This window comes from Xyrauchen texanus, chromosome 1 (assembly GCF_025860055.1).
Source record: "Xyrauchen texanus isolate HMW12.3.18 chromosome 1, RBS_HiC_50CHRs, whole genome shotgun sequence".
Classification (NCBI taxonomy): domain Eukaryota; kingdom Metazoa; phylum Chordata; class Actinopteri; order Cypriniformes; family Catostomidae; genus Xyrauchen; species Xyrauchen texanus.
Genome location: NC_068276.1, coordinates 15,121,798 through 15,149,699, shown reverse-complemented (window position 1 = coordinate 15,149,699; position 27,902 = coordinate 15,121,798). Strand labels below are relative to the sequence as shown.

Genomic DNA, 27,902 nt, shown 5'->3' with positions numbered 1-27,902 from the left:
AATCACATAAAGCCACCATAAAAGTAAATTTAAGTATTTAAATAAAAAAAAATCAGAATTGGAAATGCTTGTTTGATGCGTACCTTCGCAATGTTGGCGACGACACCTCTGCATACTTGCTTCCCTGTCTCGCTGTCTGTGGAATAGTTGCCGCTCCTCCACCTGAAACAATCGAACTGACTCTCAGGTTGTCCACTTCAGAGACCACTCCCTTCTCCTTGTCCGTCTGATTGGCTTGGACTGCATGCCCGTTGGTTTTAGGGGTGGAGTCTCTTGGCTTATTGGCAGTGAGGGCGACTGTTCGAGTGCTCAGGCTTGACTCGATGCTGCTTGTAGATGAACGATTTCCATTACGGGCCGCAGCTCCAGAGCGGGCGGGACGAGGTAGACTGCGATACTGCAGTGTGGAGCGAGAATTGGGGGACAGGTAGCCATCATCTTGAGGGGGCAACAAACCATCCACAGCCCCCTTTAATGACCCTCTTCCCCCCACAAGCAGGGCGGAGGACTTGGGAATCTTGCCCAAGGTGGCTGAACCGCTAGTTATGGTGGCGCCACTCGCTGTCACCAGCGTGATGCTAGAGGTGGCTACTATAGTAGCAGGTCCGTGGACACCGTTGGGCTTCTTGAATCCAAATGTGCTGGTAGGGACTCTGCCTGCGGGTGTTTTCTTGGCTTCGTCTCCGCTGCTACGACCGGCATCGGAGGACGAATGCTGGACGACGTTGGAACAAGGAGACATACGGCCTTTTTCGGAGACCTTTGCATCATCTGTTTTACCTACTGGACAGAAGAACATCATGGCAGGGAGAGTTGATATTGTGTAAAACTTGCAGATAAAGTCTGCTCTCTGGGTGGGATTAAGCGTGGGATTTCAAACTTTCTTGAACTCTTGGAAGTTTCTTTCCAAAAAATATTGATGACTAGTTATGAACAGGCCCACACAACACTTAGGCCACAGATTTCCACAGAATTGGAATGCTGGTCATTCATAACATTATACACACACACAAAATCAATACAGAAAAACTCCTAGTTATGAAGGCTGAAAACATTTTAGGTCTGCTCAGTGAAAGAGAACACCTACCCGTCCCTTGTGTCTTAATCATGGCGGATCCCGTGGTCACGGTTGTGCTTTTCGTCCGCGGTGTGGTCACGCCCACCTGCGCGCTCATACCCCTCCTCCAGGAGCCGGTCTGAGTGATGGGTGCAGTTTTCCTCCCTGAGCTGCTCTTATCCGATTCCTCCGATACATCCGAAGGGTTCCTCCGCCATTTTAGACCCCCTTCCATTTTAACCCCGCAGTCAAAGCCCGCATCTGACTTTTTTAGCTCATCACCAGACCAGGCGGAGATGCATTCTGCTGCTGAGTGCTTCTCGGCATCTGTCCGAGGCTACAAAAACAAAAAAAATCAGTTTTAAATAGGCAATGTTAAGTACCAACATTAGGGAATGAGGCAGGCTTTATATAATATATATATATATATATATATATATATATATATATATATATATAATGTTATGTTGCAATAAGAGTGCGCAGCCCGGCTTCAGATAAAATTAAACAGCATGACTCATCTCATGTGAGAGTACATCATTTTAAGCAGAAGAAGACCAGAAGAAGGGAAACCGAAGCCTGAGACAAACCTATTAGTTTAAAGCTGCTTATAGTTTTATTTGTTCCACTGTTTTATTGTAATTACTCTGAATGGCATGTCAAATACTTTGGTTCAAATATTTACATAAGTTTCTATGGGATCAATAGCACCTATTTAGCACTTAATTAATATCTTAGGAGGGAAATGCAAGTAGGTATAGCTGCAGGCTCCAAATGGGGGCGGACTCTCCCGAAGAGGGCAGAGTTACTCCAGAACAGGGCAGGGTTACTCCAAAAGGGGGTCGGGCCAACTCCAAAAGTGGTGACACATCCACAAATGTTTAGGGTTAGGGGCTCTTTATACTTTTGCAGGTGGTTTGAAGCTCCCGGTCCTTTTTGGAGATTTGCCTGCAGCTATATGCTTCTCAGGAAATGTGAGAGTTGGGTTCAAGTAAACAGACAGAGACGGGGGATCAAGGAGCAGAGCAAAGGGGGTGGACAGACAGTTAACTGGATCTCTTTGTGTATAATCCGTAGCTGAGCAAGAAAAGCTAAATGGCACATAATGAAAACAATTCCTCCTCCTCTTCAAAACACCCAAATTAAGAGTCATCTAATGGACCAGCGGCGCTCCATAGATTTATGGTATCGATATAAAATTATAAAACCTGTAAAATGATGAGGTGTGCAACCTTTAACCTCTCCATTTTCTACAATCTAGACTTGATCTATATCATCATTTTGGAAATACATTTTTTATTTGATCTATATTCAGATGGGTATATAATACGACTGAACAAGCAGACATCAAGGTATGAAAGCCGGTGTAAATGACAAACACAAGTCTTCTAGAACCAGTAGAGCAAAATCAGGTTTAGCCATGACAGAAACAACAGTTTAAAAGGTTATTCAAAATTTCTGCAAACTAGTCTCATACTGTAGAATGAACGTTACTGTAACGATATTTTCGCAAACTGAGTTTTATGTGCTGTGTTCTACGTTTCGCCACAATTTCCTGTGAAACTAAGACTAGACGTGCTACAACAACTGTGCATTTTATTGCTTCAGAAAATGTGCTTTTCGTGTCGCATTTGCGTTTAGGACACATCAGTTAGCTTTAGGTGTTGGTTTAGGGTAAGGATGTCTGTTTTGTTTAACTCTCATTTGCTTTTAAAACACTATCGGTTAGGTTTAGGTTAAAAAACCTTGGCTGATTGCGACACCATTTCACTCACTTTTGGCACCCCCCGCTGGACATTTCACTGGGAAACTGTGTAAACATAATTTTGTTTTGCAAAAATGTTGCAACGGTCACATAATCTTCATAAGATCAGGCTAGACTTTTATGAAGATTAACAGATAATTCAGCTGACAAAGTAAGGTGTTTCACACATAGGTTTCATAAATGTGTTAAAGGGGTCATATAATGGTACATGCACTTTTTCAAGTTGATTGTACTGAAATGTGTGTTGGCTGTGCCTGTACACAACCATCCTATTATGATAAAAATCCATCCAGTGTTTTAGTTTTAATCTCCTTATATATTTTCCCCTGCCTCAAATCGAGCCGTTCGACCGTGTGACGTCACACGGTCGGACGCCCCTCCCAGGATTGTTGATTGACAGCAGTGTTTCAACACAGACCCACCCTCGCTCGTGAGCGAGCTGTCAATCATAGTCCGTCATCATTGTTGATACACTGGAGCAGAATGGCGCCTAAGCGATTGTGGTGTCCTGTTCTTCGGTGTAATAACGAACACAGCAGTCATTTTGATGTTCCTAAATCTGAACCGCTGAAGACGCAGTGGCTGAGTTTTGTTTACGATGGGAATATTCCCCATGAGCAACGTCAATGCGTTCATGTTTGCGCGAATCATTTTTCACCAGACTGCTTTATAAACGAGGGTCAGTATGAAGCTGGTTTTGCTAAGAAGCTGCTGCTGAAAAAAGATTCGGTACCAACTGCACCTCCAGAAGAAGTAAGTGTAACGTTTTATTAACCTTTATATTAATCTTTGCAAATCGCTTGCACGCTTCACAATGAATGTGGCTAATGTTTACACTCAGGGTACATTACGGCATGTTTTCCATAACGTTACGACGTTCTCAATATAATTCATAATCCCATGTTTATAATGAACAACGCGTTATGGTTATTGTGTTATTAAAAACTGTGTACGCAGGTGTTACAGTTAACATGGTAACACTAAGTTACACCTGGTTTACTTGTATGTTACTGATTAAGAAGTAATGTCAAAAAAACAGATATACGGAGAATAACTCCAGAACGGAGGGGCGGGGTGACCAAAGCTCATTATCATTTAAAGTCATATGCTCTGAAACAGCGTGCTGAAAACAGAACTGTTTTTGAGCAGGTAAAATGAGTGTTTTCTTAAAATACTAATGAGAATTTTTAATAAAAGTATATTACAAAGTTTTCATTTAGACCCTAAAGATTCATATTAACATGTACAAAAATGGCATTATATGACCCCTTTAATGTGTGTATGTGAATGGGTCCTCACCTGTCCATTCAGGGCCTTACGGGGCGCAGCAGGAGTGTTGGCGTAAGAACTGATGGATGAGCTGGTGTTGATGTCATCAGTATCAATGGCATCACTGATTCCACTGCTGACTGAACTACTGTCGTCCCAACTGACAGAGAGAGAGAGAGAGAGAGAGAGAGAGAGAGAGAGAGAGAGAGTATATATATAGAGAGAGAGAGAGAGAGAGAGAGAGAGAGAGAGAGAGAGAGAGAGAGAGAGAGAGAGAGAGAGATTTTAAAGCTAGATTAGACATTATGGAACTTATTTCAAGTTCATCATGAAACAGAACTTATGTAGAAGCACTACCAGTTTTGGTGTTAAATAAAAGAGGATTAGTACCGTAGTGACTTTTTGTATTTTTTTATCCCCTTTTCTCCCAATTTTGAATGACCAATTCCTACTACTTAGCAGGTCCTTGTGGTGACACGGTTACTCACTTAAATCCGGGTTGCGGAGGACAAGTATATCTCCGCTTCTGAGACAGTCAATCACGTGGCTCATTGTGCATGACACCGCAGAGACTCCCAGCATGTGGAGGCTCATGCTACTCTCCGTGATCCATGCACAAATTACCACACGCCCCACTGAGAGCGAGAACCACTAATTGCGACCAAGAGGAGGTTACCCCATGTGACTCTACCCTCCCTAGCACCCGGGCCAATTTGCTTGCTTAGGAGACCTGGCTGGAGTCACTCAGCACACCCTGGATTCGAACTTGTGACTCCAGGGGAGGTAGTCAGTGTCAATGCTCGCTGAGCTACCCAGGCCCCAGTAGTGACTTTTAACTATAGCAGAGCTATATGAAGCACACACTTAGTGCTTAGACAGATTGACTTTTAATACTGTGCATCTAGTATGAATGGTGTAATTGACACAAGTGTACAAGTGACCTTTGTGAACTTTAACCCCAATCTGTCAAACTGAGGACAGAGAAGATACAGAGCTAACACTAAACAAACTCCATGGATGAATTGGTCATTCATATAGAGGTTCTATAAAATAAACAAAAGTTTGAACTAGGTAGAGCGAGTATGAAATAATAAATAAAAAAAGTTTACATTTACAATACAGCACACTTTCCTGTTCGTACATTCAAAGAAAGATTTACAGCTCAATGTTAGGGCTTTCGTGTAGTATTCCTTTGGCATAACTGCAGACACATTTTAAAAGTAGAAGGTAGAAATGTGAAGTCTATGAACAGGACTCTGATCTCTCCATAAACCCCAGAGGGATTGGCTTTGATAATGAAGAAAAGTCTGCCCAGACTAAATCTTAACAGATGTCCACAAAAGCTCTTATTAACCGAAAAGGTGAAGACTTGCATCAAAAGATCAGCCTCTAAATCTAGAACATATTTTGCCACAATGATTAGCAAATCGGGTATTGAAATACAAGCATTACTGTAAGTAGCAACACACATTTATTTACTAAATGTAAATGCACAAAACACACTCTACCTGACTCGATGTCGGCGGCTGCCATGGATACTAGTAGTTGAGGTGGGAATGAGTAGATTGAATTCAGGAAATAGATGCCTCATGATCTTATCTGTTCAATGTATCAACAAAAAAACCTCTCTTTATTTCTGTCTTTGTTTCTTCACTTTTTCCTTAACTTGCCCAGCAATCCATGTATACTCTCAACCATCTGCCTTCTGTCGCTCCTTCTAAATCTCAGTTTTTCTCTGGTAATCTGATCCTAGAGAAAGACGTTTAACCCTGCTGTTTGCTGGGGTTGTCATAGACCATGAGCAGAGCGAAGTTTGACATTCACACGTGCAGACACATGGACAAACAGAGTGTGAGAAAGACCAAAAAGTGTGTGATAATGGAGATAAGAAACCAAAAATAGCACACAAATACCAACAAAAACACAATCTCTCTTTTGCTCTCTCTCTCACACACATACACACGCAAGTACCTCCCTATTGGGTCTCAGATGCTAATTAGAGATCAGCGTTTTGAGTGAAGCTTGAATGAGGGCTTTTCTCTGGCTCGCTACCGTGCCATTACTGTCTTGAGCAACCCAGCAGGCTAACCAGCCAGCCGGCTTTAAACAGCACCTCCACATCGGTCACCACATCATGCGTCTCTCCCTGAAAACCAAATCCTCGACAAAAAAGGCATTGCTGAATTCTGCTGGGTGACGTCAGTTACCTCAGCATGCACAGATCTGTGACCATAGTCCATCATTTAAAGTGTATAGTTGATGGTTATTCAGGAAACTCTAGTTAAGTACCACATTAACTCCAGAATGTACATTTTTACCTTTTGATTAGACAGAGGCAGTGACTGGAAATTAATATTTCCAATATATATATATATATATATATATATATACACTGTATATATAGGAAAGGAGGGAGCAGAGGTTAAACCAGGTGAGTGTGTAAGTGTGTGTGTGTGTGTGTGTGTGTGTGTGTGTGTGTGTGTGTGTGTGTGTGTGTGTGTGGCGTGTATTTATCACTTTGTGGGGACCAAATGTCCCCATAAGGATAGTAAAACCTGAAATTTTTGACCTTGTGGGGACATTTTGTCGGTCCCCATGAGGAAAACAGCTTATAAATGTTACTAAATTATGTTTTTTGAAAATGTAAAAATGCAGAAAGTTTTCTGTGAGGGTTAGGTTTAGGGGTAGGTTTAGGTTTAAGGGATAGAATATAAAGTTTGTACAGTATAAAAACCATTATGTCTATGGAAAGTCCCCATAAAACATGGAAACACAACTGTGTGTGTGTGTGTGTGTGTGTGTGTGTGTGTGTGTGTGTGTGTGTGTGTGTGTGTGTGTGTGTGAGAGAGAGAGTGGGGTGGAGTAGCTTGACTGGCAAGCTTTTGAGAAGACCATTACGTTCCAAAACAGTTTGGGGCATTCCAGACCTTTCCATGCTCAGCTCTGCGGTGCATGAATGACAAAGCTCCCTCTATTACCACTAAAAGATCAGATATACATGTCTTTATATTCTTTCTACTGTGGTTATAGCTTCCCCCTTTCCTTCATTGCATAAATAACTATTTGATTTAATCATCTGGTCTCTTTTGCCCTCAGACTTTAGGAAATCCAATTTATTTTAGCAAACTGGTTTGTTTACGCTTACGACAGCTATCACTGTTTTAGAAGTGGTTCATATGACTTCTGCTCTATATTGCAAGTCTTCTGAAGCCATACAAAAGCTTCGTGTGAGTAACAGACAACATTTCTTGTTCTAAAATCTCTTTCACCTACAGGTACAAATATGATGCCTCCAGATGCAATGCACCAGGTGGATGTCAATGACATCAAACATAATTGGTTCTTGTATTCTAATAGATGCTAATCTGGCACAACACAAAACTATCATATGTCTTCAGAAGACTTGGAATACATTACATAAGTCTTTTGGCGTACTTTTATGATGCTTTTTTGTTCTTTATGGAGCTTGGTATCACCTGTCCCCATTCACTTTCATTGCAATGATTACAGCCAGAGCATTTGGACAAACACTATTTGAGACCCAAATTTTAGGTACATTTTTACAACCTCCTCGAAAATAAGTAAAATAATGTAGCTGTTTATGATTTGTATCATGTAACCCACTTCACAGTTTTACTCTCAAAGTTGTTTCATACAGTCAAGTTTTTATTGTACGAACACTTTGCTAAATCAGTTTTGAAAAAACTCTCAAAACAATGATTCATTCGTGAATCCGACATTGCTACCCCTCTCAATCTACCTTAAGTCAAGCACCTAAGTCAACACAAAGTTTGTATTGAATTTTGTACACGGAGTGGAACACATCCCCCACCTCAAACACATGCACAAGCAGTCACACAATCCCTCATCTGCCTAACTCTCCTTAGCAACTGCCTTTCATCATGGACTGAAAGAATCAGATGTATTTCTGTATGTGAGATGTTTTGCATTTCTCCATGTCCCTGGTCATGAGGTCTGCCTCATACTTTAATGTGCAGACTCTGAGATTTTGAACATATAAACACACACAAGGGAATAGCCTTTATCGATATTCTCTTAGGACCACAGGATATCTTAGGATATTAGGATGGACCACACCGAACCTCGCCGAAATGACCTACAGGTTCAACTGCGATGCACCTCATCATTTATCTCTGCCTGCATCATCTTTGTCTATTGATGGACTACACTCTTGAAATGGAATACATAGACTATAATTGAATTGCCAACAAAAGCCTTCATCAGCCATCTAACAAAGGACAATGCATCTACGTGAACTTCTGCAGTTAATCCAAGACAGATTTCAAAGACATAAGTCATTAATGTTAAAGTAAAAAAAATCTTATGGGCTTTATGACCTTAACTCTTACTTAATTTACCAATTTAAAACCATGACTTGCACTGCATATAAACAAATAATATTGGCACTATATTTATTATGTTAGCCAGAGGGGAACTGGCCCCCACAGTGAGTCTGGTTTCTCGCAAGGTTATTTTTCTCCATTAACCAACATCTTATGGAGTTTTGTGTTCCTTTCCAGAGTCACCTCCAGCTTGCTCACAGGGGTTATAAATAAAATTATTATTAAATTTCTGTACTAAATTTACAATCATATTTAATTAAACTACACAATGATGACTAAGACTTTATAGATATTACAGTTACATTTTTGGTTAATACATGATTTCCTGTAAAGCTGCTTTGAAACGATGTGTGTTGTGAAAAGTGCTATACAAATAAAAATGACTTGACTTCACACATATACAAAATATCAGTGATGCAGTTCCCCATAACAAAGCTTTTGGTTACAGCTTATCAATTTACATTGAGAAGAGCAAAGAGGCCGATCCATCTGTTCAACGTATCTGAAATTATGTATCTTGCTCTATCAGCATATATCTTCTCTGTATTTTACAACCATCTCTATTTATTTTTTTCTATTTCTAAAAATAACCGGTAACATGCATACTGTATAAGCACTGACATACAACAATTATACCTGTGTGAGCCAGAATCGGTCCAAAGCCAAAAAACAGTACTAAACTGGCACAAAAACTATACTAAACTAATCATTTCCAGTTTCCACTTCCTAAAACCTCACAGTAAAATTGCAGCTTCCCGTTTTTCATTGCTACATGTTTATTCAAGCAAGCAAAGGTTTTCTCAGGGAACTGGGAATCTTGACAGATGTGACCAGAGAGAAATTTCTTTCTTTTTTTGATTAAGAGTCAGATCGCAAAAGCAGAAACTTACCATTAAAAAAAATAAACAAATAATAATAATTAAAAACTAAATAAAAAAAAAATGACTATATATTGTGATCAGTTGAATGCCACTTTGGTGAATAAAAGTACCAATTTCTTTCCATAAGAGCAAAATCTGTGCATTATTCCAAACATTCGGTCACCAGTGTATATATATATATATATATATATATATATATATATATCTATCATATATATATAGTCTGTCAAGAAATAGTCCGGCACACACACACACACACACACACACACACACACACACCTTCAGAGAGAGATGAGAGAGATGGGAGGCCCTTTATACCTGGGTATCTCATGGCTGCACAGGTGAGCTGCAGACAGTTCAGACAGAGGGGTGGTGAGAAGGAGGTAGGGTTGCACGGTAGACCGGTGATACTGTATCGTGATAATTAAGCTTCAAAATACTGGCGGTGCTATTATTTTAGCTAAAACATTCATTTGAATCTACACTCACCTAAAGGATTATTAGGAACACCTGTTCAATTTCTCATTAATCCAATTATCTAATCACCCAATCACATGGCAGTTGCTTCAATGCATTTAGGGGTGTGATCCTGGTCAAGACAATCTCCTGAACTCCAAACTGAATGTCAGAATGGGAAAGAAAGGTGATTTAAGCAATTTTGAGCTTGGCATGGTTGTTGGTGCCAGACGGGCCGGTCTGAGTATTTCACAATCTGCTCAGTTACTGGGATTTTCACGCACAACCATTTCTAGGGTTTACAAAGAATGGTGTGAAAAAGGAAAAACTGGATGTTGCTGCTTTCCTGTGGGCGAAAATGCCTTGTTGATGCTAGAGGTCAGAGGAGAATGGGCCGACTGATTCAAGCTGATAGAAGAGCAACTTTGCCTGAAATAACCACTCGTTACAACCGAGGTATGCAGCAAAGCATTTGTGAAGCCACAACACGCACAACCTTGAGGCGGATGGGCTACAACAGCAGAAGACCCCACCGGGTACCACTCATCTCCACTACAAATAGGAAAAGAGGCTACAATTTGCAAGAGCTCACCAAAATTGGACAGTTGAAGACTGGAAAAATGTTGCCTGGTCTGATGAGTCTCGATTTCTGTTGAGACATTCAGATGGTAGAGTCAGAATTTGGCATAAACAGAATGAGAACATGGATCCATCATGCCTTGTTACCACTGTGCAGGCAGGTGGTGGTGGTGTAATGGTGTGGGGGATGTTTTCTTGGCACACTTTAGGCCCCTTAGTGCCAATTGGGCATCGTTTAAATGCCACGGCCTACCTGAGCATTGTTTCTGACCATGTCCATCCCTTTATGGCCACCATGTACCCATCCTCTGATAGCTACTTCCAGCAGGATAATGCACCATGTCACAAAGCTCGAATCATTTCAAATTGGTTTCTTGAACATGACAATGAGTTCACTGTACTAAAATAGCCCCCACAGTCAACAGATCTCAACCCAATAGAGCATCTTTGGGATGTGGTGGAACGGGAGCTTCGTGCCCTGGATGTGCATCCCACAAATCTCCATCAACTGCAAGATGCTATCCTATCAATATGGGCCAACATTTCTAAAGAATGCTTTCAGCACCTTGTTGAATCAATGCCACGTAGAATTAAGGCAGTTCTGAAGGCGAAAGGGGGTCAAACACAGTATTAGTATGGTGTTCCTAATAATCCTTTAGGTGAGTGTATATCTGCAATAACATTAAAAATATAGTATTTTCCAGTGGTGCCCTTTAAGAGCACAAAAGGTTGTTTAGAATTTGCCCCTTATATGGTATTGTTTATTTTTCAATGAGTGGTTTTCCCATGCTTCAATCACACACGTCTAAAGCCCAGCGTGATCATTTGGAAGGCCGTGTCTCCTAATGGATAATATGGATTTTGGAGAGTGGGACAACACAATTCACATAGGGAGATTTGGACTTATTTTGGGTTTTGCCTGATGAGACCGGGAAAACCCATCTGCCGTGAATGTTGGTAGAGATTTCAAGCCAAAGACGGAAACACCAGCAACTCTATTAAACCGCTTCAGACACATCCCACTGCTTCTGCAGAATACACACGAGTTAGTGCCACTTAATTTAACCTAAATACTTCATCTTAACATTTACAAATTTACAGTTTCTCTGAAAAATCGAATGTTGCACTTGTTTAATTTTTTTTCCCAGAACAAATGCATGGTGGTCGTAACTTCGGAAAGTTCACACTAATGATTAGATCATGTCCCTGATCCGTGTGATCAAACCGGTGTGTGTTATCTGCACTCGCGCTGCTGTTTACCAGGAGAGAGGGGCTGAAGCGGTTGTAATAGACTTTTTTTCACACTCCGGGATTTGGAACACGGAAGTAAATGATTGCAGGGTGAACTTTGACAGTGGTGAATGGGAGTGAATGGGAGATCACAGCAAATATTATTTTCACTTACCTATTTGCTCCAAGAGCAAAAGAAAAAGTCCAATATTATATCTGAATCACTTCCCAGAAGAAGAAAAAAAATACAGCTCTCAGCAACTGTAATCGCAACCCCCTCGCAGCTGTGGTAATATTATTTTTTTTAATGTATTGAGTGTTTAAACTTAAACTCAATATAAAAAAAATACAAATAAAATAATAATACAAATATAAAAATGTTTGCTAGATTTACACTGCTAAATAAGGCAGAAACGTGTCTTCAAAGTCTGTGAAAAAGGTCTATAATGAAACAGCTGCTCAAAACAGTCTTTTCAACATTACAATATCTTTATTTTACCAACAATCAAATAATCACAGAAAAAATGGAACAAAGTTAAAGCCGTTGCTGTTTGAACTGTTTTGATACGGCAATGTTTTTTTTTTTATTTATGTATTTATTTTTTACGTCAATCTAAGAATGTATTAGGTAACAAGTTAGTCCATTTGACCACTCTCCCAATTCATCCATCAGTTATTTTCACCACTTCCGGAGCAACAAGTGGAATGGCTAGTTTCTAAGAACCACCTTTGCTATGACAAACTGTGTTAAGAATTCACACACTATCGTGTGGTATCATGATACTTTAGCTGTTATAGTATCGTAAGATATGATTATGCTATCATGACAACCCTAGAAGGAGGGTCCAAAGAAACAAAGGGAACAAGAATCTCACAACTTCGTGTTCCCTTACAAGACCATCACACCCACACAAATCTACTCACATTGAACCATAGCACTCTCTAAAACGTGTCCACGAGTCATTTGGTGTGTTCTTGAGAGCACAGAGAGACAGAGAGAGGTTGACCAGAGGTCAGAATGGGGTCATCTGAAGTGCTCTGACCTTAAACCTCTCTCACTCCAACATGTGTGCACTTTTATTTACCCTTCCACATAAATTGCTGACTTGTGTAATACTTCCCCTTCTCAGAAAATAAAAACTTATTTGAGTTAATTATATATTATATTATATTATATTATATTATATTATATAAAAATCATAGTTAATTACCAGAGCTGTGAATAATAGCATTTCATCCTGAGGAAAATGAGAGTAGTGAGAGTGAATGTGTGGTGTAACAAAAGAGATAAATTACTTGACTTATTAACTGATGTCAACAAAAAGTGAAATTTTTAATTTCCATTTGGTGTCATCACAGAGAGAGAGAGAAAGAGAGAAGGTTTGAGATTTTTCTTGCTCCAATAAATTAGTTCAATGATAAACATTCACAACACTCACTGCCCAGTCCACAAAAGACTATTCAAAGGTGCAATATGTACATTTCTTTCTTTTTTTGCCAAAGTGTGAAAGGCTTGTAACGCAACTTAAAAAATGAGCCCTTCCCGGACTTCCTAGTTTGCCTATTAAAGCTGAAAAATTGTAGACTGATTTTCATACAAAGGGAGTGGGTCGGTTTTGCCGGGAAAATCCAATTGCAAGCTGCCTAGTCAAATATAATATACAGTCTCAAAGTTTGTATTAAAACAATCATAACTGTGTAATTGTAATTATGCTACATCATCTATCAGCATGATGTCTGTGAATCACGTTCAGCCTCTTTGTACGTTACTTCATTGTTTTGGTCGATGCTCGTTCGCTTCCTATGGAGTGTGTGCACGAGCGTGAGCAACAGGCAGCTGGCTGCAGTTCACTTAATGGCCACAGGTGTCATTAATAACAAGGGTTTCTGAATCTTACATACTGCACCTTTAAACTAGTGCTGTCAGGTGATTAATATATAAACAGAAATACAGTAAATGCATCTTGACAAGAAAATAACTATATAATCAAATTTAAGCACTTTTGAAATATGCGATTAATTACGTGAAAATAATTAGATTAATCGTGATTAATCACAAATCAGAAAACAATAAGTAACAATAATGTTTTTTTAAGATTGTTCAAACACAGTATTCAACAGTATAAAGATAGAAATGTTCTAATATAGCACCAACTCAAGTAACAGTAAACGTTTTCCAACGTCAAAACGGGAGGTTGACTAAATGAAAGAACTAGATCCCATAGTTTGCATATTTATTGCGATGGGAATTAAATCTCTTAAACCCTCGTTCTCTACAATAGTAATCGTAGCTATCCACTTTGCTACAGCAATCGTTAAATTGCATTTACATGATTTGTGCTGTTTTGAGCTCCACATGAAAAGCGCTTGCAGAAAACACCCTGTTTTGCTTTTAATGCTAGCACAGCCCATGTAAATTAATCCTTGTTACAATAATACAAATTGTCCTGTAAGACACAACATGGCGCCTGGGAGACGTGGTTGCTTCACTCCAGTCGTGTGACAGTCACAGCGACTCATGTAAATGCACATTTTCACAGGTCCCATCTGGGTTTGTTGTGTACTCGTCAGTGTAGTGACACTGGTGGCAGGAAAGAAATGTCAGAGTCTAATGTCAAATTGGTAAATACATAAATCGTGATAAAGAAAAATTAAGCGTTAAATGTTTTAAATTAATCGCTTGCGTTAACGTGTTAATTTTGACAGCTCTATTTGAAACCAAATGGCAAAAATGTGTATTAACTTCACAACCATGAGCATGTTAACATATGACTGCCTATATTTACATATTATCAAACTATATTCTGTAATCAGCAATAAAGGTCGACCGATAGTGGATTTTGCTGATACAGTAACTAAGGTGGTTGAAAAGGCAGATAACTGATTAATCATCCAATAGTTTTTCAAATTAATTTATAGAATGCTAATAATTTCTGATGGGCACAGACATAGCCTCTATGGAGTCCAAAATTAATACAATCTAAATTTTATTTGTGCAAAATACCAATAATAACTAATACAATTTTAAAAATGAAGATTTGGTACATAAAGTGGAAATTTCAAATATAAACAAGAATACACTTACTTATTAAGACTCTTATTTTGAAATCACAGCAATTTGACTCTGTTACAATGCTCTATATTTAATTAATAACCAAATGAAGCTGTTCTATCTGAGAGAAAATTATAATAATAATTAAAAAATCTGCATAGATCTTTGCCAATAACAGTTCCAAAAAGAAACTATCTGTACCGATTAATCGGTAAAACCGATTGTGACAGAATGACATGCCCCTCCCGTGGATCATCGCCAGCCCGCCTCTTAAGAGGGCCTTGGAACCTATAAGGGGAGCCGCTGGACCCCACCCACGAGCACCTTGGCCTTACCCACTCAGTCTGCACTACCCTTCCTGCACATAGCCTCATGCACCATGAGGATGCCAGATTCCCCTTTGTTTTGGACACTTTTCCCTTTGAACACTTTATTCCCCTTTGTCTATTGTTGTTATTTTAAATCAACGCCTCTCCGAGGCCTGATGCCACACCCACTATCTGTCTCTTGCTCACCCCGCCAGACAGTCCTGTATATCGGTCTACTTCTAATCAGCAACATGGCCCATCCTGATGAACAACAGTGATAACTAAACCATTATGAAGAGGTTTGCCAAGCATTACAGGGAATATATACATATGACCATATGAGAAGTCTTAAAGGTACACTAACATATAGCTTGTCAAGAGTGAGGCAGCTGAAAAAGGATCATCAAAAACGAAAATCTGACTGTTTTGACGCAGAACACCTCGACTGCACTCGAGGGGGGTCGGGGGGGATGTCAGGCAACAGAAACCAAATCTAGCTATTTCATCAAGAAGATGCAATATGCCCTGCTTTTTGTACCATGCAGGCAGGCAGAATGGGATGACAGAAAATCAAGGGAAGGGAGGTATAAAGAGAGGGAAAGACAGAAAGGAAATTCCCTGTATGCTCTTCCTGCGGTCAAGTCCAAACAGGCAACGCTTCATTGAGGGTGAAGCATGTATAATTTGTATGTGGTTCTGGGGTATCTATAAACCTGCAGGTAAACCCTCCCTATATCTACCCTATATCCCCAACAAAACTGCCTAGACATAATATGGTTATACATTGTCTCAGAACTGGATTTCTGTTGTTTTAACAGATCCATGCAAATTGTCCCATACAGAGACACAAAATTTGCTCTGGTGGACAGCATGAAATTCAAATTAGGCAGGGGTGGAACTTTTTGTTCTCATTTGTTTTGCTGTCAAGATGTCAAATATGCAAAATAAAACGACTGGGAAATCACGCACCCTAGCGTATGTTAAACACTGTGTACAGTAAGCAACGGCTAATGTGTGTACTACTAAATTCTGTATGTAGTGTAACAGCTGCATGTAAATGAGAACGGAATATTGTTTGGGCAACAGTCAAGTGGTGGTGTTCACCAACTGAATTGTCTTTTGATGTGTAGGACTGTATAGCAGAATGAAAATATTCACAAATGACAAACTATATCTGTCTTTCTCCTCTAGTTGAAGGACTATATGACATAATATCTAATTCTTATGAGTGACATCTCATCAGGCTCATGCTCTGATCTGTCCCTCCACCAGCAAAATGACTCAAATGCATATAAATACACATGCTAATTAAATCTGATTTTTTAAAGGGGGCATTCATGCCCACTTGGTGGGGTTCCACCCACAGACTATAGCCCAGATCTGCTGCGGAGTGGCTTGTGGTGGCAAAGCCATGATTTAGGTTGTTTTCGTTCTTTTGAAAGTGAGTTGTTTGTGCTATCTCAGCTCAATAGAAGGCATTTCTTTTTCTTTTCTTTTTTAATGAAGCATGCCATCAGCAACAGCTTCCTCCAGTAAAAGATTTCCCTGAGTGAAATGAGTGCAACTCTGAGAAGGACCTTAATATACACATATATACATATATATGAGTGAATGATACTGATCCACTGCACATTTGTTGAATAATTTATTTACTTAAAAAACATTTAATTAATAAATTAATTAATAATTACATAGGGAGAGAGATGCAATAGATCACAACAGTGTCCGTCCACTTTTTTCAGCCACATTGGTTCAGAAAATGTATTTGTTTGTTCATTTATTTATTTTATTTTTTTCCATAAGGAGTAATATATAAAAGAGTTGAGAGCCTTGAACCAAACTACAGTGTTCTGAGATGAATCACAACATTACAAATTGCGATTTAAAGTAAAAAGATATTTGAAAATCTGACAAATCAATTGCAACATTTACATTGCATCATGGGAATGGGAGGTCGCTGCAGAGCTCTTTTGACGCACTTTTTGACCACATTTTTCTGATTGGTGGAGCTGTCTTTGCTGGATTATGGGTAATGTAGTTTTGCACAACAAACGTAACTATCAAACACATTAAAAAAAAACTTGAAATAATGCAGACTAATGACTTCAAAATAAGCATAACTACCTCAGAGTTCAAAAAGTTATTGTTAAAAGTGACTTTGTCTATAGAGAAAATTAATGGGATTTTTACTTCTGGAACCAGACCTATGCTGTTATTAGGACATGATGTTGTCTGGATTGGAACATGCATACCTATGGCTCTTATGAGTTACAAGCATGTGCATATGAGGAAAGCTTCAACAAAAGCTACTCAAAAACAAGGAACACTAAGTAGAAAACAACTTCTAGCAAGTCATTCTTTGCACAAATGTGACAGTAAGCTCATAAAATGAATGTGCAGTGAAGAAGCCAATACTTGTATCATTATATATTTCAAGCAGTGACGTAGCGGCATTGGTATTGATCGTGATCAGAAGAAAGAAAAGGAGAAGGGATGTACCTGTCTGCATCTCCCTGTCCGGTGGAGGCATTGCGCTGTAAACTTTCCCGTACCATTGCCATGCCATCCGGCAACTGGTTCAACCGCCGTGTATACAGACTTAATCCGCCATCCGTCATGTACCTGACAGAAGAAAGGCAGAGACAGTGAGAATGAACTCTTTGCTTTATATACAATACATATTAATTTAATAGATGTTAAAGTAACACTAAAACAGAAAATTAAGAACACTCAAAAATAATGAAATCCTATGTTCACAGAATTAAATTAATTGATCATTTAAAATAATATACTAATAGCGGCAATGATCCACTTTGATACATAAGTCAATTTGAAATACAGACTGTAAATGCTCAAATTCACTGCAGTGCTTCTTAAAGGGATAGTTCACCCAAAAATGAAAATTCTCTCATCATTAACTCACCCTCAATCCATCCCGGATATGTATGACTTTCTTTCTTCTGCAGAACACAAATGAAGATTTTTAGAAGAATATTTCAGCTCTGTAGATCCGTGCAATGCAAGTGAATGATGACCAAAACTTTGAAGCTCCAAAAAGCACATAAAGGCAGCATAAAAGTAATCCATATGACTCCAGTGGTACAATCCATGTCTACAAAAGCTATCCAATCAGGTTTTGGGTGAGAACAGACCAAAATGTAACTCTTTTTTTCACTGTACATGTTGTCATTGCGGTCTCTAGGCACTATCATGATTTCAAGCTCAATTACACTTCCTAGTGCTTGACACATGTGCAGAGTGCTAGAAGTGTAATCGAGCTTGAAATAAGGATTTCCAAGCAGACTGCTGATGTCAAGATATACCGTGAAAAAGGAGTTATATCTATGCCTGTTCTTACCCAAAACCGATTGGATCGCTTCAAAAGACACGTATTAAACCACTGGAGTCTTAATGATTACTTTAATTCTGCATTTATGTGCTTTTTGGAGCTTTAAAGTTTTGGTCATCATTCCCTTGCATTGTATGGAGTATTTGAGGTGAGATACTCTTCTAAAAATCTTCATTTGTGTTCTGCAGAAGAAAAACAATGTCACACATCTGGGACGGCATGAGGGTAAGTATATAGTGAGAGAATTTTCATTTTTGGGTGAACTATCTCTTTAATTTGCAGAACCAAATGTTGTATACTGATGCATGAAATATAGTTTTAGTAATAAATTAAAAACAATGCAAGGAAGGAACTGTGACTAGGGTCATTAAGGACACTCAGCTCAGTCTTTGGGCTTTCTGATTGTTTTTTGGGGGCAAGTGGGATGTACAATGTGAAAGATCAACAGAAGAACTAGTAATGGGTAACAGTCTTAACTAACAGATGAAACCTTCAGCTAATATTGCACTCATGACATTCACACAGTGCCATCCAGTGTTGTTAAGATAAAGGAAAAAAGATCCATCAAGTCTTGAGACAAGACTTCACTAGCCATTGCTGGTGATCATACACACATGCCCACACACATACACTTTATTAATAGAATTGATTTCATGACATCCCAGAATGTCTCCTTCTGATTTAAAACTTCTCTTAGCAAACAATAAACTAATTTGACTTGACTTATAACTGCACTAATCAGTTTGCAAATTAAGCCTGATTATCCATGAAAAAAAAACTAAAAAACATGTCAAATCAGAAACTAACTCACATCAAAAGTATTGTATGAATGTAAAACCATGTTTTGTACTTATTCGCCAACTCCTTTATCCATTGATTCATTCATAGGTTGATTTTGTTTAGGCAGGTGAAAGGCCACTCAGAGAAAAACACATTCTCACAACTAAAGAACTAAACCTAACCACGTGTATGTGTGTGTGTGTGTGTGTGTGAGGGAGAGTGTACTGTGTTCTGTGAGTTGTCAAATATCTCCAGACAGCCAATGGTGCAACAACATTGCCCATGAGTGCATTCATTTTTTAAATACCACCAACTCTCAATTTCTCTCCTCATTGCTGAGATTGCAAGTATTGATGGATATAATTAAGAAATCAATATCAAAAGTATAAAAGTTAAGTCAAAGTATAATGCTGTCTCTATGTGGCTTTTACCTTTAAAAACCTGCACAGTATATTAACAATTAATTTATTAAAATTTGACAATTAAATAATCAACAAAAATATTACAGGTCCCAAAAAATAAATAAATAAGCTTAATTTACTTTATGTACGGTAAACTTTAATTTCCTTTTTCCTTTGATTTTGGTGTAAACAATTATATAAAATTAAATAAAATTGACAGTTTAATGAGATTCATCCTCATACACAGTACCATGGGATACCATGATTACGTGTCTTAAACTACTATGTACTGACATTAAAATACAATGTATTTATTGTGTAACTACATGTTGTTCTGAACGTTTTTCACAAGATTCACAATTTCTGCTACTGAAATTGGTACTGATAGGTTGCTAGAAGATAAAGACGCCCTCATCTCAAAAACAGATGGATATGGGAAAGGGTTGGTTTAGGGTTAGGTTAGGGGTTTTGGGAAAGGGTTGGTTTAGGGTTAGAGGTAAGGGTTGGTTTAGGGTTAGGTTAGGGGTTTTGGGAAAGGGTTGGTTTAGGGTTAGAGGTAAGGGTTGGTTTAGGGTTAGGTTAGGGGTTTTGGGAAAGGGTTGGTTTAGGGTTAGAGGTAAGGTTAACAGTATAACTACATATATATTTAAATGCAGGGTTAGGTTAGGGTTAGGGTTAGTAAGTGTTAGAGGTTTTGGGAAAGGGTTGTTTTAGGGTTACAGGAAAGGGTTGGTTAGGGGTTTTGGGAAAGGGTTGGTTTAGGGTTAGAGATAAGGGTTGGTTTAGGGTTAGGTTAGGGGTTTTGGGAAAGGGTTGGTTTAGGGTTAGGTTAGGGGTTTTGGGAAAGGATTGGTTTAGGGTTACAGGAAAGGGTTGGTTTAGGGTTAGGCTAGGGTTGAGAAAGGTGGTTTAGGGTTAGATAGGGGTTAGGGGTTAGGGGTTCTGGGAAAAGGGTTGGTTTAGGGTTAGGTTAGGGGTTTTGGGAAAGGATTGGTTTAGGGTTACAGAAAAGGGTTGGTTTAGGGTTAGGTTAGGGGTTTTGGGAAAGGGTTGGTTTAGGGTTAGGTTAGGGGTTTTGGGAAAGGGTTGGTTTAGGGTTAGGGTCTAACCCTAGGGTTAGAGATAAGGGTTGGTTTAGGGTTAGAGATAAGGGTTGGTTTAGGGTTAGGTTAGGGGTTTTGGAAAAGGGTTGGTTTAGGGTTACAGAAAAGGGTTGGTTTAGGGTTAGGTTAGGGGTTTTGGGAAAGGGATGGTTTAGGGTTAGAGGTAAGGTTAACAGTATAACTACAGATATATATGGTTGCAGGGTTAGGTTAGGGTTAGAGGTTTTGGGAAAGGGTTGTTTTAGGGTTACAGGAAAGGGTTGGTTTAGGGTTTGGTTAGGGGTTTTGGGAAAGGGTTGGTTTAGGGTTAGAAATAAGGGTTGGTTTAGGGTTAGACATAAGGGTTGGTTTAGGGTTAGGTTAGGGGTTTAGGGAAAGGGTTGGTTTAGGGTTACAGAAAAGGGTTGGTTTAGGGTTAGGTTAGGGGTTTTGGGAAAGGGTTGGTTTAGGGTTAGGGGTTTTGGGAAAGGGCTGGTTTAGGGTTACAGAAAAGGGCTGATTTAGGGTTAGGTTAGAGTTTTTGGGAAAGGGTTGTTTTAGGGTTAGGTTAGGGGTTTTGGGAAAGGGTTGGTTTAGAGTTAGAGGTAAGGGTTGGTTTAGGGTTAGAGATAAGGGTTGGTTTAGGGTTAGGTTAGGGGTTTTGGAAAAGGGTTGGTTTAGGGTTAGAGGTAAGGTTAACAGTATAACTACAGATATATTTAAATGCAGGGTTAGGTTAGGGTTAGTAAGGGTTAGAGATTTTGGGAAAGGGTTGTTTTAGGGTTACAGGAAAGGGTTGATTTAGGGTTAGGTTAGAGTTTTTGGGAAAGGGTTGGTTTAGGGTTAGGTTAGGGGTTTTGGGAAATGGTTGGTTTAGGGTTACAGAAAAGGGTTGATTTAGGGTTAGGTTAGAGTTTTTGGGAAAGGGTTGGTTTAGGGTTACAGAAAAGGGTTGATTTAGGGTTAGGTTAGAGTTTTTGGGAAAGGGTTGTTTTAGGGTTAGGTTAGGAGTTTAGGGAAAGGGTTAGATGTAAGGGTTGGTTTAGGGTTAGGTTAGGGGTTTTGGGAAAGGGTTGGTTTAGGGTTAGAGGTAAGGTTAACAGTATAACTACAGATATATTTAAATGCAGGGTTAGGTTAGGGTTAGTAAGGGTTAGAGGTTTTGGGAAAGGGTTGTTTTAGGGTTACAGGAAAGGGTTGGTTTAGGGATTTGTTAGGGGTTTTGGGAAAGGGTTGGTTTAGGGTTAGAGATAAGGGTTGGTTTAGGGTTAGGTTAGGGGTTTTGGGAAAGGGATGGTTTAGGGTTAGAGGTAAGGGTTGGTTTAGGGTTAGAGATAAGGGTTGGTTTAGGGTTAGAGGTAAGGGTTGGTTTAGGGTTAGGTTAGGGGTTTTGGGAAAGGGTTGGTTTAGGGTTAGAAGTAAGGGTTGGAATAGGGTTAGGGGTTTTGGGAAAGGGTTGGTTTAGGGTTAGGTTAGGGGTTTTGGGAAAGGGTTGGTTTAGGGTTAGAGGTAAGGGTTGGTTTAGGGTTACTTTAGGGGTTTCGGGAAAGGGTTGGTTTAGGGTTAGCGGTAAGGGTTGGTTTAGGGTTAGGTTAGGTTAGGGGTTTCGGGAAAGGGTTGGTTTAGGGTTAGAGGTAAGGTTAACAGTATAACTACAGATATAAATAAATGCAGGTACTTGTACTTGTAAATTTAAGTACAATAAAACAAAACATATGTACATAGGTATATTGTATCAAATGCTTAAGTATATAGTAGTACGTTAATATAAAGTGTGTTAAAATGTTTAAACATTTTGTAAGTGTACCAGTAATTAAAACCACAATTTATTGCTATTACGAAAAACTTGGTTACGCAGAGCAGTAATCTTTAAAAGCAGTAATGGTGATGTAACAAAGCCAGATTACAGAACAGCAGACGTACCTTTCACAGTTAAACTTCCATCAGGTATAGATCCATTCACCAAAACACATGTCTGACCACTGAACAGGTAATATCTTTTGCAATGCCAATGGTTTGAAATCTCCTCTTATATACACTTTCTTACATCTACTATGTATTTGCGTTAGTGTGTGTGTGCGCACGTGTTATGATTATTTGCATTTGTTGTCTCTATGTTTATGGAATTCAATCCATGTCTCCCTGCTTCTATCATGTGTGCATCTGGCTGAAATTTGTGCCGGTATGCTGGACTGTTTAGTGATGAGGGAGGAGGCTAAGCCAACCACCCCCTTCCCCAAAACACACACACACCCTCACGTAAACACAACCCCCCATCTGTGAGCAGAACGGACCAAGAGAGCCTGGAGGGGTTTTGGGAGAGGGGCAGCACACAAAGAGAAGAAAGAGGGGAGTGAGAAAGAGGGAACAGCAAAGAAAGTTCAGAGAGGAAAAGGATGTCCAACACTAAACTGATGCCATATGCAGTATGTAGATTCAATGTTTGAGCTTGACTTTTGAGGAGAAGAGAGGATGGCGACGGTTGTAAAACAAAGATGTTATGAAAGGTAGGGAGATAAATTAATTTACATGAAATGAAGAATATTAAAACAAGAAATCTGGAAAATAATATATTAAAGAGACATTGAAAAGGACAAAAAATTGTGGGCTTTTCAAACAAATTTAATACAGATGTCTGAGGCCAAGGCGTCTACACAAAGACTGAGAAAAAATAACTGCCTCAGAATAAATACAATTTTATATAGTAGTTACAAAAACCCGTGCATGACTTCATTTTAGCTTAAACACAAATGAAAAGTGTCTGGCCATTGCAGAATTCTTTGCTTTCTTGCTCATCCTCAGTTATAACCACACATACATACGCAAGTTGTTAACCTTTTTATGTTTTGTTTAAGGTTTAATTCTTCAGCAATGATAAATTATGAGATTAGTGATTACTCTCAATAAAACGACTCTTGAGGTTTAGTTATCGTACAAATGCATGTTTTTAAATTCACACCTTGGGAACTACTGTGTGTGTAAACAGTGACTATATGACCTGACCACTAATATCTTTGTTTGAAGAGGAACACCAAGGCCTTTGCATGCACATTTTGACTTATTGGAGCACACCATTTATTTGTGGACAAACGCTGACACAAACACAAAAGGCTGAACAAACTAAAAGCCCTAAATTCCCTTTGCTTGTGTGAGACAACGGCTGAACTTTAAAGGGATAGTTCACCAAAAATGAAAATTCTCTCATCATTTACTCACCCTCATGCCATCCCATGATGGGGGAATAAATAAATAAAATAAAAATAATATATAGATATATCATCTCTGTTGCTCCATTCAATGCAAGTGAACTGTGTTCAGAATATTGAAACTCCAAAAAGCCCACAGAGGCAGCATAAAAGTAATCTATATGACTTATAGGTGATTTAGTGATTAAATATATGTATATATTTCTAAAGCGATATGATAGGCGTGGGTTTGAAACAGGTCCTATTTTATTCAAAATTTTCCTCCCTGCCCAGTAGGTGGCGATATGCTCAAACAATGCAAATCACCATAAACAAAAGAGAATGTGGAAGTGAAAGTGAAAGTGGAGATGTATAGTATTAAAAAAAGACTTAAATATTGATTGAAGTCACCATTCACTTGCATTGCTGAGATATTCTGCTAAAAATCTTCATTTGTGTTCAGCAGAAGAAAGTTAATCATACACATCTGGGATGGAATGAGGGGTAGTCAAAAACAAGGAAAACACTGGAACAAGGCAAGACTAGGGAATAAAACAAACATTGCATCCACGATAAGAACCGGTAGGAACTCCATGAAATGGAGAAAAAACACAACTGACAAAGATTGAACAGAAATCAGAGTATTATATACACAAAGACTAATGAGGGAATGGAACACAGGTGAGAACAATTGGGAACAGCTGACAGAGACAAGGGCAATGCATTTTGGGAAATGTAGTCCAGGGAAAACAGAAGACAGCGATAAACACAAGGCAACACAACAGTGAATCATGACAACTATTCCTTTAACCAATATTCACTACCGCAGATGGCACACTTTCTTGTGCTAAATGCATATTTACTTCACTGGAATGTCAGGAGCCTTACATGTGTACCAGCCTGCGTGCTAATAGTACATATGATGTAATGTCAAAACCCTGTAGCTCTGGCAAGAACACAACAGAGGAAGCAGATCATATTGGATTAACCTGAACTTTCATAAATAGCCTCGAGCAACATCCATAAATGTTTTACCCATAAGTCTTGCTTCTGACTGGATTGTGAAAAATGTCTGATTGAGACTTCGGAAATCGGATCCAAGAACAGAACCACAAGAGCCTCTTTACGTAAGGGGTCTGGTTTAAACTTGTTAAAGATGTGCTTCATTTTATGAATATCTATCCCCCTCAAAATAGCAATCTCACTTCCTCTAACAATACCTAAATGCTAATGACATCATCTATTGTGCAGGGGAGCCACTGGTTAAAGAGATGTTTATCAAAGCACACAGGAGATTCCTCTCGACCTTTCAGGTAAATGACAGGGTTAAGGGTTCCACATTCAAAATGTCACGATTGTGAAAGCGAGAAAGAATATGTATGAATGTGCATTCATATAACATATAACAGGATGTTGATGTCTGGATTTTTTCTCATTTAAGTAATCATTATTTTGAATCTAGACATGAGGGTTTAAAGCCAGATTTAATTGCAGCCTGACACCTGGACTGTTCTCTATAATCTGGTAATGTTAGAAGCACTAGAACGTTCTGTAGCACTCAAACCTCACAGGAAGAGTGTGACTGAGGGAAATAAGAACAGAACGTGTTTAAATTGCACACTATCACAGCCAAGGTATGCAAAGAGCTTGTTTGAGCATGAAGGGAACGTTAAATCACTGTTAGGGTTCATCGCTAATTGCATCGCCCATTCAGTCTGTACACTCAGTACATGGGATATCAAATGCTTGTATTAAACGCAGAAGACCATTTTAATCATGCCCAAATGGCCCAAGGTGACAGTGTTTATTGTATTCATGCCTTCACCTGCATCATTAGACATCATAGGTGTATCGCACATACACCTCCAATTTAAAACCTGCCCATGAGAACCAGCATTACGCTATCAGATTCAGTGTCTGCGAGTAGGTTATTGGATTTGATTAGATATTAAGAATGATTTATGGTTTGTACTACTATTTCTTTGTATGGTTAAGTGCTTCAGAGTGCTTGCATTGGAGCATGTTTTACCCATTTAAAATTTCCAAATGAATAAGTGTTAACCTGAGAAAAGGTCTAGCTTCTTAATGCATAAATATAAAAACACTATCGCTCTCTAGTGGTTACTCTGCAGTAAAACACAACATATTCCATGTCCATGCTCAAAGGTTCATTGGCCTCATTAATTTGAAAACGTGCTGCTTATTATAGTAATAAGAGATGATGATTGCACATTCATAGACCTCTGATGTTAAGGTTAGGATTAGGACTAATATAAGGATTAGGACTATGATTGGTTCATAAAAACGTTCTCCCAGGAACAATAAAGAACAAAAAACATGTGTCACTTGTTTAAATCAGTGTTTCCCAACATTTTTCTTCCACAGCACACTTATTACGATTAAAAAATACCACGGCACACCACTATCCCACATAACCATCGTCGATAGTTTTCTTTTTCAAGATGTTTTCAGTCTAAGTAGCGTGTTTACTCATAATGTTTGAAATTCAGGTATGCATAAAACGCGAGTAACATAGGTACGATGTACAATGTGGTCACAGGTGACAACAGCACTAATTGGGTAATGAAAAACTAACAAATTTGCCTCTTTTCCAAATTGTAGATTTGTTCTTGCAAATTAATTCCTGCAATGCCACAGCAAATTAATTTTTTATTTATGTATCTATTTCCCCGCGACCCTGTACACAGGATAAGCGATTGACGATGGATGGATGGATGGATGTATCTATTTACCGTATTTGCCGTAAATAAAGTCGCACCTGACTATAAGTCGCGCCGGGTCAAACTCACGTTGTTGAGAGTAAAAAAACACACATATACTGTAAGTCGCAACTCTGTATAAGTCGCACTGAAAGAGATTGGATACTGCAGGCACTAGGACCTGGGAGCAGCCACCAGTTCATATGTCAAACGCGCTCCGTGAAGTGGAAAATAAACAGCTTTTAGTCAGTGAGTAAGACAATACACCTGTTGTATTCTATTCAAACATTAATGCCAACTTTTTTCGAGAATTTCATCTTATAATAAGACTTTTTTAAACAGTTTTTTCAGACATAAACATATTAAAATGTCTAACTCAGAAATTAAAATCATATAGGTGTATTCAAGTAATTTTTTTGAGTCATTTAAAGCCGAAATTTGTCATTTCACACACTACTGTGCCAGTAGCATCACCAAACAGAATTGCAAAAATAAGCATAGTTTTCAAACAGCTTTTTTGAACACTCCCCCTATCTGCCATCGTTCAAGTAAACAAGTACAGGCCACTCAAAATAAATAGAGCAATTTTTATAGCACTAAAGAGATTCGTTGTTTACAGGTTTCCAGAAAATCAACCTACGATTGGCTTACAATACAGTTGTCTCTGCATAATAAGCTGGGATAGGAGAAAGTATTTTAACATCAAGAGAGCAACACACATCAGCTTTAATAGATTCTGACACAAAAAAAAAAGATAAAAAAGAGCATCACATCATTGACCCATTAACAAACAATAAAACTATTTCACACTCACCCGCTGGTCAGCTCATCAGCCTGGGTGTTCTTCGCCAGCACATCTCCATCACTCATGTAGCCGCTCATTTCCAGACCCACGCCCGCCAGCTCCAGATCCTCCACTCTGTCTCCCAAGCCACAGAGGGCGCTGCCACGTGCTGCCAGCTGCTTCCTGAGAGGAGCCTGGTACAGGTATCGACCCTGGTTGGACGTCACCCCTCCGCTCCGGGATTGGTACCCGTTCCCGACCGAGGGTGCGTCTCCCGCTTGTAGACGGGGACTGGACTGGCCCATGCGACTCGCCCAGGACAACGGTGCAGACCTAGATGCCATGCTGAGGATGCTGCGACTGCTCATTTCAGTGGTCACACCGCCATCAAAAGTGGTCTCCAGTGTGCTGAGAGAATGAACATTAAATGCTCAATTAAAGTTTAATGCATCAACAATGTTAAACAAACAGCTTCTAACAATAACCGCATGTCTAGAAACTTACTTCTACATAACGAATTCTACATTTCATCGCAGTTTACATGTGAAGTTAACAGAGGCACTACAACAAATGTTCGTTTTATATACTTTCACACAAATCATGAGTACAAATGTAGATTATGACTTCATAAACACTTATT

The 27,902-nt window shown here is 39.1% G+C and overlaps 1 protein-coding gene across 1 annotated transcript in view; it reads right to left on the bottom strand.

Moving 5' to 3' along the window:
* LOC127640618 (neuron navigator 2-like) overlaps positions 1-27,902 on the bottom strand; it is an 83,599-nt gene that overhangs the window by 49,238 nt on the left and 6,459 nt on the right. Inside the window, exons 5-9 of the mRNA XM_052123322.1 lie at positions 27,293-27,670; positions 17,461-17,583; positions 4,122-4,251; positions 1,088-1,394; positions 84-780 (exon numbers count right to left, since the gene is read on the bottom strand). Coding sequence (XP_051979282.1) covers positions 84-780; positions 1,088-1,394; positions 4,122-4,251; positions 17,461-17,583; positions 27,293-27,670 — 1,635 coding nt within the window. The remainder of the gene's footprint in view (positions 1-83; positions 781-1,087; positions 1,395-4,121; positions 4,252-17,460; positions 17,584-27,292; positions 27,671-27,902) is intronic.